A 19,169-nucleotide genomic window follows, 5' to 3' on the forward strand; every position below is an offset into this window, starting at 1 on the left:
AAAACCCAAAATAAAACTGATAATCCTCTAGCTTATCTTGGAGGAAAAAGGAAGAGAGAGAAGATACAAGTTACCCACGTATCAGGCATGGAATTCAAGACATCACTACAGATAATAAGGGAATACTGGCCGCATGAATGTCTCCTTTTGAGAAGTGTCTGTTCATATCCGTCATTCACTTTTTGATGGGATTTTTTTCCTCATAAAATTTAAGTTCCTTGTAGATTCTGGATATTAGACCTTTGTCAGATGGATAGATTGCAAAAATTTTCTCCCGTTCTGTAGGTTGCCTTTTCACTCTGATGATAGTTTCTTTTGCTGTGCAGATGCATTTTAGTTTAATTAGGTCCCATTTGTCAATTTTGGCTTTTGTTGCAATTGCTTTGGTGTTTTAGTCATGAAGTCTTTGTCCATGCCTATGTCCTGAATGGTATTGCCTAGGTTTTTTTCTAGGGCTTTTATGGTTTTAGGTTTTATGTTTAAGTCTTTAAGCCATCTTGAGTTAATTTTTGTGTAAGGAAGGAGTCCAGTTTGTTTTCTGCATGTGAATAGCCAGTTTTACCAGCACCATTTGTTAAATAGGGAATCCTTTCCCCATTGCTTTTGTCAGGTTTGTCAAAGATCAGATGGTTGTAGATGTGTGGCATTATTTCTGAGACCTCTGTTCTGTTTTATTGGTCTATATATCTGTTGTGGTACCAGTACCATGCTGTTTTGGTTACTGTAGCCTTGAAGTACAGTTTGAAGTCAGGTAGCGTGATGCCTCCAGTTTTATTCTTTTTGCTTAGAATTGTCTTGGCTATACAGGCTCTTTTTTGGGTCCATGTGAAATTTAAAGTAGTTTTTTCTAATTCTGTGAAGAAAGTCAATTATAGTTTGATGGGAATAGCATTGAATCTATAAATTACTTTGAGCAGTATGGCCATTTTCAAGATATTGATTCTTCCCATCCATGAGCATGGAATGTTTTTCTATTTGTTTGTGTCCTCTCTTATTTCCTTGAGCAGTGGTTTGTAGTTCTCCTTGAAGAGGTCCTTCACATCCCTTGTAAGTTGTATTCCTAGGTATTTTATTCTCTTTGTAGCAATTGTGAATGGGAGTTCAAACTTATGGAAAAAAGTTCATCTTCACTGGTCATCAAATGGAAATCAAAACCACAATGAGATACCATCTCACGCCAGTTAAAATGACAATCATTAAAAAGTCGGGAAACAACAGATGCTGGCAAGAATGTGGAGAAATAGGAATGCCTTTAAACTGTTGGTGGGAGTGTAAATTAGTTCAACCATTGTGGAAGACAGTGTGGCAATTCCTCAAGGATCTACAACCAGAAATACCATTTGACCTAGCAATCCCATTACTGGGCATATACCCAAGGGATTATAAATCATTCTACTATAAAGACACATGCATGTGTATGTTTCCTGTAGTACTATTTACAATAGCAAAGACTTGGAACCAACCCAAATGTTCATCAGTGATAAACTGGATAAAGAAAACGTGGCACATACACACCATGGAATACTAAGAAGCCATAAAAAGGAATGAGTTCATGTCTTTTACAGGGACATGGATGAAGCTGGAAACCATCATTCTCAGCAAACTAACACAAGAACAGAAAACCAAACTCCACATGTTCTCACTCATAAGTGGGAGTTGAACACCGAGAACACATGGACACAGGGAGGGGAACATCACACACCAGGGCCTGTCAGGGGGTGGGGGGCAAGAGAAGGGAGATCATTAGGACAAATACCTAATGCATGGGCGGCTTAAAACCTAGATGATGGGTTGAGGGGTGCAGCAAACCACCATTGCACGTGTATACCTATGTAACAAACCTGCACATTCTGCACATGTGTCCCAGAACTTAAAGTATAATAAAAGTAAAAATTAAAAAATAATAATAAGGGAATATTAAAATGATATGCTTTGGTCGTGTGTCCCCACCCAAATCTCATGTTGAATTGCAGTTCAATGTTGGGGGAGGGTGGAAGGTGATTGGATCATGGGAGCAGATTTTCCCCATGCTTCATGAATGGTGGTTTTCATGATGGTGAGTAAGTTCTCATGAGATATGTGGGCTGAAAGTGCATGGCACTTCCCCACCTCACACATGTTCTCTTTCTCTCCTGCTCCACCTTGTAAGACATGCTTGCTTCCCCTTAGCCTTCTGCCATCAGTGTAAGTTTCTTGAGGCCTCCTAGCCATGCTTTCTGTACAGCCTCTGGAACTTTGAGTCAATTAAACGTCTTTTCTTCATAAATTACCCATTCGCAGGTAGTTACTTATAGCAATGTGAGAATGGACTAATACAATGAACGAATGTGTGCCAATAGATTCAACTAGATAACACCAATAAGTTCCTTAAAAGATTTAAATTACCAAAATCAAATCAAGAAAAAATTAAAAATCAGAAAAACCCTATGTCTATTAAAGAAACTAAATTCATTATTAAAAAGATTCCAATAAAAATCTCTAGGTCCAAATGGCCTAACTGATTAATTCAATCAAATACTTCAGGATTAAATAACAGCAATTCTACACAAACTCTTAAGAAGATGGAGAAGAAAACACTTGCCAACTTATTTCATGATGTCAGCACTACTCTGATGCCAAAGCCAGAAAAACATTTTACAAGTACACTGTAGAACAATATCCCTCATGGCATAGATTTTTAAAAATTTCTTAACAAAAGAGTGTCATATTGAATCTAGCAGTACCTATTAATAAAATACTTCCTGACCAAATGGAGCTTATCTCTGGAATGCAACACTGAAGGACTGTTTAGCCTTTGAAAATCAATCAATATAGTTCAGCACATTGAATAAAGGAGAAAACCCATATGAAAACTATAAAACAACAAAGCTTATAAAATAAAACATAGTTAAAAAATTTTGCAAGCTTGGGCTAAGCACATTTTCTCGAATATGATATTAAAAACAAAAACAAATTGATAAATTGTATTTCATCACATTTAAAACTTCTATCTTTGCTGGACACAAGAAAATGAAAAGGCAAGCCACAAACTGAGAGAAAAACTATTTGCAATGTATGTATCTAACAAAGGAACTGTATGCAGAATACAGCATTTCACAAAAGATGGTATAGCAATAGACAACAAGTATGTAAAAGAGGCTCAACATCATTAGCCATCATGGAAATGCAAACTAAACCTATGATGACACACTACTACCTATCTATTAGATTGGCTAAAAATAAAAAAGGCTGACAATATCAATTTTTGACAAGAAATTCTCATACATTGATGGTGAGGGTGTAAACTTGTAAAATCGCTTTGGAAACCAGACTGGCAGATTCTTATAAGTAAAACATACATTTGCCATGTAGACTAGCAATTCCAGCCATAGATATCTGTCCCAAATAAATAAAAATACATGTTCATATAAAGATTGCACATGAATGTTCATAGCCGCTTTATTCATAATAGCCCCAAACTGGAAACAGCCCAAGTGTCCATCAACTAGTGAATGGATCAACAAATTGCAGTAGGTCTATATAATAGAATACTAATCAGTGAGAAAGAGGGGCAAACTACTGATACGCTCAACAACTTGGATAAATCTCAAAATCACAATGCTCAAAGAAGCCAGATGCAAATAAGTACATATTGTCTGCTTTCATTTACATGAACTCTAGGAATGACAAATTTAATCTATAATCACAGAAAGTACATCATTGGTATGGCAGGCTCACTTCAAAGAGGCAGAAGAGAATTTCTGGGGGTGTGAAAATATTCTGTACTTTGATTGTGGTTATGCTTTCACCAACTGTACACTTGATTGTATTAAATTATACCTGAATGTTTTTACTATCACCTGGTATGGTGATAAACTTTATAATTTTATCTCTAAACCTGATCTCTCATTCTCTAATAAAACATAAACCATATTTCAATTCTGTAAAATTGTAATACAGAGTTTTCTGGAAAACTGAACCAAAAAAAATGATACCTGAATGAAGTTGACTTAAATTATAAATGAATCATAACTGATACTAGATGTAGTAATACGTGTTCTCTTATAGACTCCTGCTAAGCGCATTGGCAGAGTACTTTTGAAAAGCAGGTCATCAATAGAGATTTTAATCATTCACTTAAGTAATTCTACATTTAGAAATCTATTCTGAAATAAGAGTAATTTTTCATGTGAATAGAAGTTTACAGTCTGCTACTTCATTATAATAAGAAAAAGGAAACGAGAAACCCTACGTGACAGACAACAGTGAATGGTTAAGACATTTATGAACGAGGCATTTCTAAAGGTTTTTTAATAATACGCTAAAATATGTATGCCAAAATATTAAATGAAGAGAACTAAGGAAAAATCGTGCCTACCATAATATCTTAATCCCACAAAATGTAAATTATAAAAGAGGCTAGAAAACATAACAATCATTATTTCTGGATGGTGATGTAATTTTTTCTTTATTCTTTTCTATATTTTCCAAATAGTTCATAATTTATGAAAATTATGTTTATAATAAAAATATACATTACAAAATAGCTAACAGTAAATATGCAAATATACCACGTAACTTTTAAATACTGATTTTGAGTCCTGGTTTTATAATTCAAAAGGATTAATTTATCGTGGTGAAAGTTCTATCTGTAAAAGGAGCCCAAAGAAATAATACAGGGTTTTCCTTAGGAATTTTCAAGCGAAAGCAAATCACTTAACAGTGCAGAACAACAACATTAGGTGGCATGAGTGCACCAGATGCTAAGCCACAAAGCATAACACTTGCCTGAAAAGAGCTTTGAGATTTTCCGGTAATTCGGTTCGACCAGCATAACCCGGGTTCATAGTAATAAATATTCCAACTGATGGCTTCAGTGCGATAGCTTCCCCAAGAAATACAAATCTACCATAAAAAGAATGTTGATGAAATTAAATGTGTTCATTGAATATGAATGCACATTGACAAATGCAAACCACTGCAAAATGCAAATTATTAGGAAGCTGTTTATTCTGTGTAATTTTCTTTAAAATTCATAAGCATACATATTTTGAATATGTTTTGAAGCATATTTATTAAAAATACCCTCCCTTTTCCCAGAGGAATTATAAAAATGGGAAGTATTCTTTTTTTATTTTAGCATAGCCTTAGAATCCTAGAATATAAAAATAAAGACTTGATTATTTTAACATTTAATGGAAGGTGATGTCATTTTTACCTTCAACATGGGCTGCAATTCCTTGAATGGGATGCTGCATAGACAGAGAATGCCCAAACTAAGAGGAGAAAGGGACGTCCTATTCAGTCTTAAATTTTGTCTATTTCTTCAACTTCTCTCTCTTCCTCTTTCCCTCCATACCTTCCACTGACTCAAGAAAAATCCATTAAATATCACTAAGAGGTACAATAGCTCTGGAGCCAGACTGTGAGTATTCAGATACCAGCCATATCACTTTAGGCAAGTTGATTATCCTATGTTCCAATTCCCTCATCTACTAAAAATAATAATCATATTACCCACCTTATTGGATTATGCAAGGATTTAAAGGGATTATAAATATAAACGGGTAAAAGTACAATGCCTAGAACATGGAAAATACTCAAGAGATGTTAGCTATGACTAATGCTATTACTGTCACTTAAAGGCATTGGAGAAACAGTGAAAGATTTGCATTGGAGAAATAGTGAAAGGTTTTCACAAAGATTTGCGAGGACCCAAGTGGGTTGTTGCTGGCCAGGGCAATGAATGGTAATGTGCTATGGGAGCCATATTGAGAGATAGGTAGAAGGAAACTTTCCAATGAGAGTAAATGAGACAAAATATAAGGCTGATCTCTTGCATTGCTGAGAGGGAAGGGCTGAAACAGTTAAGGAGCTCGGTCTGCATCATGAAAGAGAGAAGACAGAAACCACAGTTTTTAGGACTAAGAGTGTCTTAGATACTAGGTAATTAGGAGCAGGTGGATTTTGTATAGTCAAGATAAAAATGGGGAAAACTTCATTTCCCAGAATGTCAGGCTAGGGAAGGTAGACAGGCTGACAGGGCTGCTCACACACAGAGAGGTGGCTCTTGCCACAGGATAACTGCCTCCTCTCCCACTGTACACAGGAGACACAGCCACGGTCAAAGGTGTGGACCTCCAGAGGGTAGAGCTGGCAAGGCACTAGAAGGCTTTGTAACCGAGGCATGGTCCCATCTCTTAAATCTTCATGTGTAAAGAGAATTTAATAAGCTCATGAAATAAGAAGGAGCAGAGCTGTCTGCATATGGGCTAAAATAAGATGAAGAGAGAAGACCCACAGACATTCAGACAAGAGGAGACTACCAAGGAGTATTCTTGGCAATGTTCAGAAATCAGTACATGGATCAGTTACATAAATCTCCATAAGAAAGGATGGCCTCAAATGACATCTGGGTTACAGCAAATAAAAAGATTTTGACTAAAAGCTAGATAAAATATAGCTGGAGATCTAAGAAGAAAGAACTGAGCTTCTCTATCACGGCCTTAGAGATGGGGCAGGTCAGGAAACAGACACCTGAACACGTAAAACTGGGGCCCAAGGTCCACGTGGCAGAAGGGCTGAGTGAGATATTTTCTAGAAGGCAGAAATATCCAAATATATCTACTGATAACCTGGAAACTTCTACAACAGGTACACAGTCCAAGAAGCTAGATAATCCTTGGGAGAATGAAAATGTTCCTATGGACAAGATAGCTAGCTGAGAAAAATATTCTAAAAACTAAGGGGGCACAGGTAGGCCAGATAAGTAAGATTGCCCTGTTGATAAAAATGTTAAAAAGAGAACCAGATTTGTGCTGCTATATTAATTTATTTCTCAAATTAAGCCATCAAAGGTAAGTGCCAGTTGTGTTTTGCTTTTTTGGAGTGTGGCATCGTGTTGAGAAGCATTTAGATTTCAAATATAATTTGAAAGGTCTTGGCCCAAGTTACTGGAAGAACATGAAGGTATAACCTATTGGGATGAGACAAATAGCAAAGAAGGAGTTAGTGGAAGGACTAAGATTTTGATTTTGGATATATTAAATATGAGAAGACTGGGAGACCTCCAGTAGAGTCTTGTGATGCTCCAGGCAGTTGTTTAGGTCAGTCCAGAGATGAGGAGAAAGGAGGCCTGGGCATCTGGTACTCAGCAGCATTGACAGAGTTTTTTAAAGCCCTGGGACTAGTTGAAATCAACAAGGGGAGAAAATATAAAGAAAATAAATCCAAAGAAGGGCCTGTGATGTCTAACATGAATTGGCCAGGAAATAACAATAAAACATCATAGCAAACATAGATATGGTGCTTACTATGTGGTAGGCATTTGTCCAGGTACTTTGCATTTAATCATCACAGTAGTCTATAAGGCAGGTACTCTTCTTTCCCCCATTTTATAGATGAGAAGAAACCAGCAATGAAGCAGCTGTGAGGGGAGACAGACGTAGGAGAGGTGTTGTCCTCAACCCACGTGAAGAAAGTGTATCACGCAGTGGAGAATGACCAACTGCATCAGATGCTGCCAGAGGTCAAGAAAGATGAGGACTGAGAACTGATCAATGGAATGAGCATCTTAGAAGTCTTTTGGAATTTTGGAGAAAGAGTCTTGCTCTGTCTCCCAGGCTGGAGCTCAGTGGCACAAACATAGCTCACTGCAGCCCTGACCTCCTGGGCTCAAGCAGTCCTCTTGCCTCAGCCTCAAAAATAACTGGGACTACAGGCACTTGCTACCATGCCTGGCTAATTTTTAAAATTTATTTATTTTGTAGACACCAGGTCTCGCTATATTGCCTAGACTGGTGTTGAACTTCTGGGCTCAAACAATCCTCTCGCCTCAAACTCCCAAAGTGCTGGGATTACAAGTGTCAGTCACTGTGTCTGGGCAATCCTAGAAGTTGTTTGTTTTTTAAGTGATTAAAGTAATGTAATACACATGGGTTGTACTCAACACTTAGAAACCACTAATAAAAATGGGAGACCATTCAAAATAATTCCCCCAAATCGACCAGACTCTTCCTTTATCTATTTCATGAGACAGGGAGAGGTTAGCAATAGACAGTGAAGGGGAGGTTACCTTCATGACTCCATGCTTTTCTATTTGTAACAAGAGACAACCCACACGGCACTCACCTCTTTTTCCTGTTTCTGATGGCATCATGAATCATTTTCACCTGCACTGCCACCACTGACAGAACTTCCACGGAGATTCGGTTGAACTCATCAAAGCAGCCCCAAGCTCCTGTCTGCACCAATCCCTTATAGATATTTCCTATGGACTAAATGATAATGTGAGGCACTCAGAATTTAACAGAAGGGGTTTTTACGCTGTTATACTGAATAATTCCCAATCAGGAATAACGTTATAGAATACAGTTTTACACATTATTACTAACTTACTTTGTAGTCCATTTGCTCTGAACAGTTGAATACATAAACCATCATGCCAAGGGCACGTCCTAGGTCTTTGGTGGTCTCTGTTTTCCCAGTACCCGCGGGGCCAGCAGGAGCCCCACTCATGGTTAGATGAAGTGATTGAGTTAAAGTAATATAACACCTTTAAGCAACAGAAAACACAAATATCAGAGTCTAATATGAGATTTTTGTAAAACATCAGAGGCAAAACATCAGGAAAAAAGTTTACGAAGCTCTAGAATGTGACAGTAGCATCAAATACTGATTTACTTCTCATTTGTTCACGGCAATAACGAATCAGAATATTTTCTATCACATTTATTTTTGGGCTAGCTGTCTAAAAATACTAGAAAAGAATGTATTTCTTTGTTTATTGATCTCATTTCCTAAGAGCTGTGTATTTGAATACCAATAACACTGGATTTGTACCGCTGTTAAATTTCTGATATTTCTAGGTAAAGATACTATTAATACGGCAGACAACATCTCAAACTATTGTTTATAAAGGAAAAGTAGAAGAGAAGTCTTAGATGATGAATGAATTAAACATTGGCTGAATTAAACTGCTACTTAACACATTAAGAAATATGTAATGTCTATAAATACATAGCATACAAATAATATATCCCTATTTCAATATATAAAGCAAATATAAAAGGGCAGTTTATTGTATTTAAATATATTTTAGAAATTCCTTTGGAATGTGTTGCTACATGCACTTAGATTACCATAATACTTATTTTTGCAGCAAAGACTCAGAGGTTCTTAGAAAATCATGAAACAAGAATATCTAATAAAAGAAGACAAAACACATAGCAAGGACATCAAATGGCTGTATTCTTTATCTGGGGTTTCCTCCGATGCATAAAATCGTTTTTCTCTTAGTACAGACAGCAGGTCTAGTGAAATGATACACACACAGAGGTCAGGAGACGAGAGACTAATGTCTCCTTTGCCAATCATCAGATGCTAATATTAAATAAGTCTTTTGACATCAACACACCTCAGTTTTCTCCTCCATTAAATGAGGTTAATTGTAGGAAAATATTCAGAAGGCCAAAGGTAAATGCCTTAAAAAATTGAAAGTACTATGCAAATAGAAGCAATTAATTATGAAAACAGAAAGTGTTTCTGCATTTGATATCCATTGCATGTTTCAGTGTATCTTACAATGAATGAGTGAAAAGGCTCCCAGACTAGGAATCAGGGTACTTTTTGTAGTAGAGATTTTCGCCTTGTAATTTTCTCCAGTGGTTCCAAGTTTTGGGTAGGCACATGGCAGCCAGTGCTTAGAGGCTACATTTCCTGCCTTCCTTCCAGTCAGGAGTTGCCAAGTGACCAAACTCCAACCAATAGTATATGTGCAGAAATGATTAGTGCCATTCCTAGAACACGTCCTTGGAGATATTTGACCTGGACTCTCTTTTTTCCCTTTTCACTGGCTAAAACACATGTGGAAACCATGTTTAGCATGTCAACGACCTGCCAGTCTGTACTGCTGCCCCACTCACCTCTGGATTGTGAGACACCTGCTTCTGTGTTATTTCAGCCATTGTGTTTTGTTTGGAATATCTAACAGCAGCTTAACTGGCATCCTCCTAGCCAATACATAGACTTAAGTCTCTGAACCTGCCCACATATGGAAGAAGGAGACACTGTCTCCCCTGCCTACCTCACAAAGGGATGGTCAGCATCAAATGAAATATAATGGAAGAATTTGAAGGGCATCATTTTGTCAATGTAAACAGTTAGTAAATAATTCAAAGAATGAAATGGAAATGGAATCATTTTATCCAATGCAATTCACACTATTAAAAGGAAAATTCATCTTCCTTTTAGCTCCCAAAAAACCCACATAGTGATTCTTCTAATTTTGAAGTTAATAAACTATCAGGCCTCACGTAACGATAAACTTTAAAATGCCTCTTCCCTTTTTCTCCCATACCCTGGGCCTCCCTTTCCTCCTTCTCTATTGACAATGGGATGCATACAGTAGACTCTTCACATTTGCAGTTTTGACTATTCTCAAGTGACACTGTCAAGCTCCAATTTTAATCCCTCTCACTGAGAGCAGTGCATAAATTAACTAATGAGGACAGTGAATGCTGACTTTTTATCAGAGACAAGTTAGAACTGAATTAGATACAATTATAGAAACTATACAATACACAAATGTTGCAATTATGAGATTAATATGTGCAAGAACAATCACAAATGTAGTGTGAGGATCCTACCAGCCTCTCAGGACTACCATAGCAAACCAGCTTTATAGACTTACATTTGAAACTGTCTACACTTCGGTGATAGTGGATAATTGGGCCTGCTGCTATGACCTTGAGGTGTGATTTCTGCTTCATGAATGCCAAAGATTAAATGTGCTGTCTCCCATCAAACAGGTCAGCAGAGATTGGAATACTAACAAAGAAATTCCTCTCGATGTGACATATTCTTATCTCTGCAATATTCTGACTAAGTATGTATTTACTTGGAGTCAAGTGGAAATGAACTATTAATAATAGTAACCTCTTGCCCCCTTGAAGTACTTGAGCCACACTGGCTTTCTTTCTATCCCTGGAACTGGCCACGTGTCTCCCCACCTTGGAAACTTTGTCCTTGCTGTTGCCTGTAACTTTCTGACCCAGGATCCCTGACCAACTGGTTCCTCATTTTTTAGGTTCCAGCTCAAGCTCTCCACAATAGTAGGCTCTCCCTTCAAGATAATTTTAAACACATTGACCTTTTAAAAATTTTTGTCATAGCATATATTACAGCCTAAAATAATTATATTAGTTAATTTATTTGTTCATTGTTTCTCTTTATCCCCACTTACTAGAAAGTAATCTCTGTGACAGCAGGAACTCTGTCTGTTCAACACTGGAATAGTACTTAGCAGAGTACTTCAGAAGTACTTGTTGAATCATTTAATGAATGCTTTGTTCTTCCCCTTCCCTTCCTTTCACTGTATGCAATTCCTCAAATATTAATTTGAACACAGGCAATTCCTAGTTATTTTTACGCTTTCAATAAAGGAATCCTGTGGGGATGGAGGGAGGTGGTGATAGATCCTGATACCAGAATGTTAGTTGTAGATAACTGGGCAGAATCAAAAATGTTTCCTTGAGCCATATTAATCCACTCATGATTTCATCATTTGTGCATTGTGCAGCTTCTGTAATTCTGTTTCTCTAATTCAGTTCTCTTCACCTTTTCCTAAAGTCAACATTCACTACCTTACATTATTTATTACTTTACATACCACTTTTGCATAGTTCATTGTTTGTTCATGGTTTCCTCTCATTCCTTCCTTTTTATTCTCACACATCTCTGCTCAAGCTAGGGGACTTTTTTGGGTTGGTTTTTCCCATCTGGATGGAAACTTAGAATTGTTACCTGTCAGTCAGAGGAGTGATCACCAGTCGAGGACTGTTGCCTAAGTATTCATAGAAGTACTGGAATTGGGCATCACAAATATTAACAAAGCAGTGTTTCTGGGTATCCTCCCATCGGTGACGAAGTTGAGACAGCCATGTAAAAGTTTGGGGACTGACAACCTAAAGGCATTGCATAATCATCACACACAGGACACTGGTAGTTTGGGGGCAACAAATTATTAATCTAATCAACTCTACTGCTTCACACTTTATTTCTAAAATTATCACAAACAGGAAATCTCTTGCATGTTATTGCAAATTATAATGGCACATACATGGTTAAATACTTAATAAGAAATATGCATGTAATAAATCTTCATTTTAAACTTTTATATAAAACAATATGAATTTCTTCAAGCAATGCTTTTTACCCCTTTTATGAATCACCCCAGGGGATTAGATAAATTTTGTAACTTTATACTCATATCACTGAAGTCAGATGGAAAAATACACTATCCATATTTAAATGATACATAATCCATAATTTCTGCATTGCAGAGGCATAAATAAACTACACTTTCAACCAAGTTCACTCTGAAACCAATCTGCTTTTAGTACAGAGATTTTCTGCTTCATTTTTAATCACATCAAATAACAGTATTTTTCATTGCTATTCTTTCCCATCTACTCAACCCTAACTATTCATCTCCCAGTTAAAAATCCCTGTCTCTTTCAAGATAAATGTGACCCTTGGATTTCTTGAGAATCAGTTGAACTTACCAAAATTACTGTATACTAATTTGTCTGATGACTACATAGGTTTCAGCATTGCATATTCATGTATATAAGATGGTTGGGAATTAGACAAAAGTATTTTTAGTACAAAATAAAGGACATATTTTAAATCAGAATTTATCCTACTGCAAATCATCAGACTTATAAAACAGAATAAAATATATAAGAAGATACAAGACCATATTAAAGGAGTAGTTATCAACAGTTCATTATTAAAATGAGAACACATGGTAAGTGATGTTTTGCAAGGAAAAGTTTTGGACTAGCAATTAAAGAATATCACTCACTAGTGGTCCTGAAGCTGGATCAAGGAATATTAATGTATGTTTATGGTTTACATGAAGAAGCATTTTCTTGCACTTTATACAAATAATTTAAATTCACTTTGCTTTTAATAAATTGAGAAAAAGAAACAGAAAAACCACAGAAACATTTCACAATACATACAGGCATTCAAATTGTGAAAGGAATTGCCTTGTTTTAGTACTACCAAACAAGCGTAACCCAGTAGACAAGCATATTCCTGACTTTTGTAAATAGGAATACATTTTGGAAAGAAGGATGACAAAATTCTCCTTTCACGTTAAACACTGCCAACACTTAAAGACACACAGACATTTTAAAGATATGTAAAAGAAAGGTTATTAGTATACCAAAAGAATTAGAAAATAACTTCTTACAAGACAATAATCTAGTTGTTCAAGGAAGAGACAAAGGATTACCCAAGTGACAACCTAGAATTATGACCAACACCTCTTTCTTCAAGGGGAAATGTATCAAAGGCACACAGACATGGTTTAAATTACATACACATAATCTTACTGCTTTTGGCTGTGTAAATCACAGAGGTGAGGCTCACAGGCCAATGACCAAGATGGTCACACACAGAGAGATGAACACAGTGATTTCTCATGGTTCTTCCGTTGTGATAAAATTTTTTTGATGATCTGATGTTCCTAACTTGGCAAAACCTTTTGGGATATCACTTGGAATAAGTCTCATCAGGATAATATATTGGCTAACCAAAATCAAATGCACCCAAGTAAACCACAACCTTTCAGGACTAATTAAAACATACAAACTTTCAAAAAACAATGACTTTCTTGGAACTACTCTGGCAATAAACATCACTTTCAGGAAACAATAATGAATACATAAAATTTCTACAAACAACTTGCCTTCTGAGAAATAAGTTTTGCCACCACGTCTCTGGCATGGACATCTATGGTACAAATTGTCATGATCTTCTGTCTGTCTCCAGGTGGAAGTTCTCCCAGCAAAAGTGCAATCAGTGTATTCAGCTGAGAAATCTAGAAGGAATCATTTTTTAAAAAGGAGGGAAGGGTTACAAATATAAAATTTAAGAGCCCCAAATTCTTCATATTTGTAAAGACTGATTCAGTTTGCAAAACAATTTCTTCCTTTCTTTTTTTCTTTTTTGAGATGGAGTCTCACTCTCACCCAGGCTGGAGTGCAGTGGCGCGATCTCAGCTCACTGCAACCTCTGCATCCTGGGTTCAAGCAATTCTCCTGCCTCAGCTTCCCTAGTAGTTGGGATTGCAGGTGCCCGCCACCGCACCCAGCTAATTTTTATATTTTTGGTAGGGACAGGATTTCACCATTTTGGCCAGGCTCGTCTCAAAACTCTTGATCTCAAGTGATCTGCCTACCTCGGCCTCCCATAATGCTGGGATTACAGGCATGAGCCACCACGCCTGGCCACAAAACAATTTCAAATGTGTTACCCCACCTGGTCCTCAAAGAACCTTGGTATAGGAATGACAATATTATTATCCCCTCACACAGATGAAGGACAAGAGAACCTGTGAGTAATGACAAAGCCGGGGCAGACACAGGGTTTCCTGGCTGCACTGAACTGACCCTCTACCCTAATGATAATCTGGTCCATAACATTGTTGAAACAGAAATGACCACAAATCTTAAAAGGCCAAATTAGACTAAAAAAGCATAGTAAGAGCTAAATGACAAATTCTATTTTTCTTTAGAGAAGCATTCACCTAACAATTTGTGTTTGCTTTGGTTTTTAAAAATACAAGATAGTGATGATTACTGAAAAAATATTTAAAATGTAGAGCTGAAGAATGTCCTCCTTTACTCGTATTTACATCCCTATTCTTGTTTAGGTCCGTTGTACTCGTAGATAAGTATTTTTCAAACTGCTGGTCTTTTTTTCATAGAATGGAAAGGAGTAAAATGGAATGCCACGAATGACAATTCATTGAAGTGACTGGAATAGAAAATACAGCATTACAGGTAGTAAGAGAATGTATTGTTTCATGCTGTTTTATTTCTGTTTTGACTACCTACATAAACATATGAACTTGGATCTGATAGAAAATATTTCTTATGGTGAATTGTGGTCAGAGAGGTTTGAAAGATTCTGTCTTAGGTGGTCATTTTGTTAGTATGGTTATTTACACAAAAAGATTTCTCCCTTACTCAAGCCTTATTTACAAAACCAGTATTTCTGCCTTATTCCAGGTATCATACTGTGAAACAATACCATCCCCTTTTCTCTTCAGCTCTGCAAAAGGACAGTCAATGACAAACTGCTAGCACCTGAGAAAGCTGGCGGTAAGTGAATATGACAGGTCACCAGAGACTCAACCCTTTGTAGCCTACTGTCAAATACAGGTTCGCTATTGTACTACTATCACGCCCCGGAAAATGCAAAAGCCTGCACACTTCCCTGAGATTGCTGTGCAGCTGGAGGCCGGAGAAAGTCATACAGCTGGAATAAGAAGGGAGAAGAAAGGCAGGAAGAGACAACCGTAACATGCGCAATTTCCATGAAATGAGAACACAGAAGTGTTCCAGGCACTGACTAAGCACGTTGCTGATCTCATTGCACTTAATCTTAAGACAATCTGTTATCTGAACTTTGCAGATGAGAAAATTGAGTCAAAGGCCTATTAACCACATTTGCCAATCCAGGGAGGGGAAATTCAAATTCCAACAGTCTGACTTCAGATTTATCACACAGACCCTCTCCAGCCTCCACAAGACCTACCCATCCCTTCAGGTCTGAGAAACTGTAGCTGTGCAAGAAGCATTCAGGACAGACTCAAAGTCAAACACAAAGGAAAGCTGGCTTAAAGAAATAAAAATATTATTATATATCCCCTAGACACTCAGGATACACGACAGCTTTATAAGCATTTGTCCTATTTCCCCCACCCTCTGGCTTTATTGAGGTATGATTGAAAAATAAAAATTGTATAAATTTAAGATATACAATGTGATATTTTGATATATGTATATATTGTGAAACTATTACCCCAAGGAAGCTAATCAACATATCCATCAGTTCACATATCTTTTAAGTGAGAATATTTGATATTTACTGTTTCAGCAAATTTCAAGTGTACACTACACTATTATTAACTATAGTTGCCATATGCTACATTAGGTCTCTAGAACTTATTCATGCTATAACTGCAAGTTTGTACACTTTGACCAATATCTTCTGTTTTCCTCCCCCACATCCTCTGATAACCACCATTCTACTGTTACTATGTGTTAGACTTTTTTAAAAAATCCACTTATAAGTGAGATCATGCAGTATTTGTCTGTCTGTGTTTAGCTTGTTTTACATAGAATAACGACCTTCAGATTCATCCAGGTTGTCACAAATGGTGGGATTCCTTCTTTGTAAAGGCTAAATCATATTCCTCGGTGTGTGTATGTGCATGGGTGCTTGCATGAGTGTCTACACATTTTCTTTATCCATCTATCAATGAATACTTGGGTTTTTTTCCACATCTTGGTGATTGTGAATAAAGCTGCAATGAACACGGGAGTGCACATATCTTGTCAAAATAGTGATTTTATTTCCTTTACCTATATATCCAGAAGTGAGATTTTTGGATCATATGGTAGTTCTATTTTTAATATTTTGAGGAATGTTCATAATGTTTTCCATAATGGCTATACTACTTCCTACCGACCACCAAGGAGGTCAAAGATCTGTACACTGAAAACTACAAAACTCAAAGGAAAAAAATTAAAAACAAAAATAAATGGAATTATCCCATGCCCTTGGGTTAGAGGAATTTATGTTTGTTAAAATCTCTGTACTGCCCAGAATTCTCTGTAGACTTAATGCAACTGCATCAAGATTTCAATGGCATTTTTTTTTTTGCAGTTTTAGAAAAAACAATCTTAAAATTTGTATGGAATCACCAAGGACCCCGAATAGCCAAAGCAATCTTAAGCAAGAAAAACAAAGCTGGAGGCAGCACATCTCCTGATTTCAAATTATATTACAAAGCTATAGTAATCAAAACAGTGTGGTACTGGCATACAAAAAGGCACAAAGACCAATGGAACAGAATAGAGAGTTAAAAAATAAAATTTTCAACTAATTGTTAGCATAGGAACCAAAAACAGTGAAGAAAGAAGGCTCTTACATAAATGGTGTTGGAAAAAACTGGACATCACATGCAAAAGAATGAAATTGGACCCTTATATTATACACACACACAAAAAAAAACTCAAAATGGATCTAAGACTTAAAGATAAGACCTGAAACTGTAAAACTCATTTAAAAATGTGGGAAAAGCTTCATGACTTTGGTCTTGACAATGGTTTTTTGGACTTGACACCAAAAGTATAGACAACAAAATAAAAAAATAAAAAACAAGTGAACTATATCAAACTAAAAAGTTTCTGTACATCAACAGAAAAAATCAACAAAATGAAAAGGTAGCCTATAGAATGGAAGAAAATATTTACAAACAATATATCTGATAAGGGGTTAATATCTAAAATATATAAGGAACTCATACAACTCAATGGCAACAAATAGCCTGATTAGCAATGGGCAAAGGACCAGAATAGCCATTCTCCCAAAGAAAACATACAAATGGCTAACTAGTATATGAAAAGATGCTAAAAATCACTAATCATTAGAGAAATCAAAACCACAATGAGCTATCACCTCACACCTACTACAGTGGCTATAATAAAAAAAGTCAAAAGATATTGTTGGTAATGATGTGCCTTAACCTACTACGAGAGTGACATAAAAGAGCACTGATCACAGGCCGGCCGTGATGGCTCATGCCTGTAATCCCAGCACTTTGGGAGGCTGAGGTAGGTGGATCACTTGAGGTCAGGAGTTCAAGACCAACCTGGCCAATGGGGTGAAACCCCATCTTTACTAAAAATACAAAAATATCAGCCAGGCATAGTGATGTGTACCTGTAATCCCAGCTACACGGGAGGCTGAGTCAGGAGAATCACTTGCATCTGGGTGGTCTAGTCTGCAGTGAGCTGACATCACACTACTGCACTCCAGCCTGGGTGACAGAGTGAGATTCTGTCTCAAAAAATAAAAAAGATTACTGATCACAGATCACTATGATAGATACAATAATAAAAAATTTAAATATTCCAAGAATTACTAAAATGTGATGCAAAGACACAAAGCAAGTTCATGTTGTTTGAATGATAATGTCAATGCCCAGCATAGAGGGGGTTGCCACAAATCTTACAAAAATAAAGCAGTATCTGCAAAGCACAGTAAAGCAAATCACAGTAAAATAAGATACACCTGAATTTTAATAAACTGCATCTTTAAAAAGTAGTTAAATGTTTAAAAAGCAGATGTGATTATTGTTTTATGTCTAATATGTTCACTGCTCATCATCCCCTAGATTTTATGTTCCATAAAGTCAAGGACAGCATCTATCTTATTCGGTGCCTTATCCCAGAGCCACTGAAGAACTGTCAGAGTGTGGGTGCTCAATGTGTATCTGCTGAAAAGATGAATTAATGTACAATAACAACCCATGCCTATACAAGTTTCTAAGGAAAATTAATATACACTTTAGTGAGAAAAGAGTTATTTAGGCCTTGGATATTTTCTTACCTGGGTCAAGATATCTGGTCTTTGTAGTATCCAATCTTATACCACTATCAGTATTTGGTTAAAAAAAAAGGGTGATTGCAACAACAGTAATAATATCGTATACCTTATAAGAACATTTATAATTTTAAGTGCATTCACATGCATTGTCTTATCTGAGCCTCCCAACAACCTGTGATTTCTGCATTATTGATTCATTTTTCACAGAAGTGCAGTCAAATGGAAGATGATTAAAAACACAGCTTGTCAACATAATCTGCACAGCATCATATGTTGGGGATCTTATACTGTATATCAAGATTAAACCTTCTCTGATGATACTCTTTAGTAAGTAATAAAATTCTGCACCCATAGTTATGTAATGTAGTTAAAAAATGTCTGTAGTATTTGGGCAGTGGCAACAGGTAGCAATCATCATGGTCAGTACTGTACTTGCATATAAGTTTATGGTATGTGACATATAAAACATTCCTTAGCAACTTTAAGAAAATATACCCTATCGTGTAATCAGTACATATACTTGCCACTGATTGCAATAGTGTTACATGATTTTCTACCGGATCAAGGATGTCTGGCTCAAGTCTACCTACGTCCCTTTGAAACTCAAGTGGCTGTTTTCCTGGTACATCTTGGCTTCATTAGAGTGCAAGTACAGCATATATCTTGAACTAGAAATAAGCCCAACTTAGAGTAAAATCCAAACTTTTGTTCCTGGAGTACAA

The 19,169-nt window shown here is 36.6% G+C and overlaps 1 protein-coding gene across 1 annotated transcript in view; it reads right to left on the reverse strand.

Annotated features, from left to right (window-relative positions):
• The window catches only part of DNAH11 (dynein axonemal heavy chain 11), a 373,548-nt gene that overhangs the window by 219,285 nt on the left and 135,094 nt on the right, over positions 1 to 19,169 (reverse strand). The window contains exons 31-35 of the mRNA XM_077996991.1: positions 13,736 to 13,867; positions 11,782 to 11,942; positions 8,377 to 8,533; positions 8,110 to 8,255; positions 4,768 to 4,884 (exon numbers count right to left, since the gene is read on the reverse strand). Coding sequence (XP_077853117.1) covers positions 4,768 to 4,884; positions 8,110 to 8,255; positions 8,377 to 8,533; positions 11,782 to 11,942; positions 13,736 to 13,867 — 713 coding nt within the window. The remainder of the gene's footprint in view (positions 1 to 4,767; positions 4,885 to 8,109; positions 8,256 to 8,376; positions 8,534 to 11,781; positions 11,943 to 13,735; positions 13,868 to 19,169) is intronic.

Source organism: Macaca mulatta, chromosome 3, assembly GCF_049350105.2.
Source record: "Macaca mulatta isolate MMU2019108-1 chromosome 3, T2T-MMU8v2.0, whole genome shotgun sequence".
Lineage (NCBI taxonomy): Eukaryota > Metazoa > Chordata > Mammalia > Primates > Cercopithecidae > Macaca > Macaca mulatta.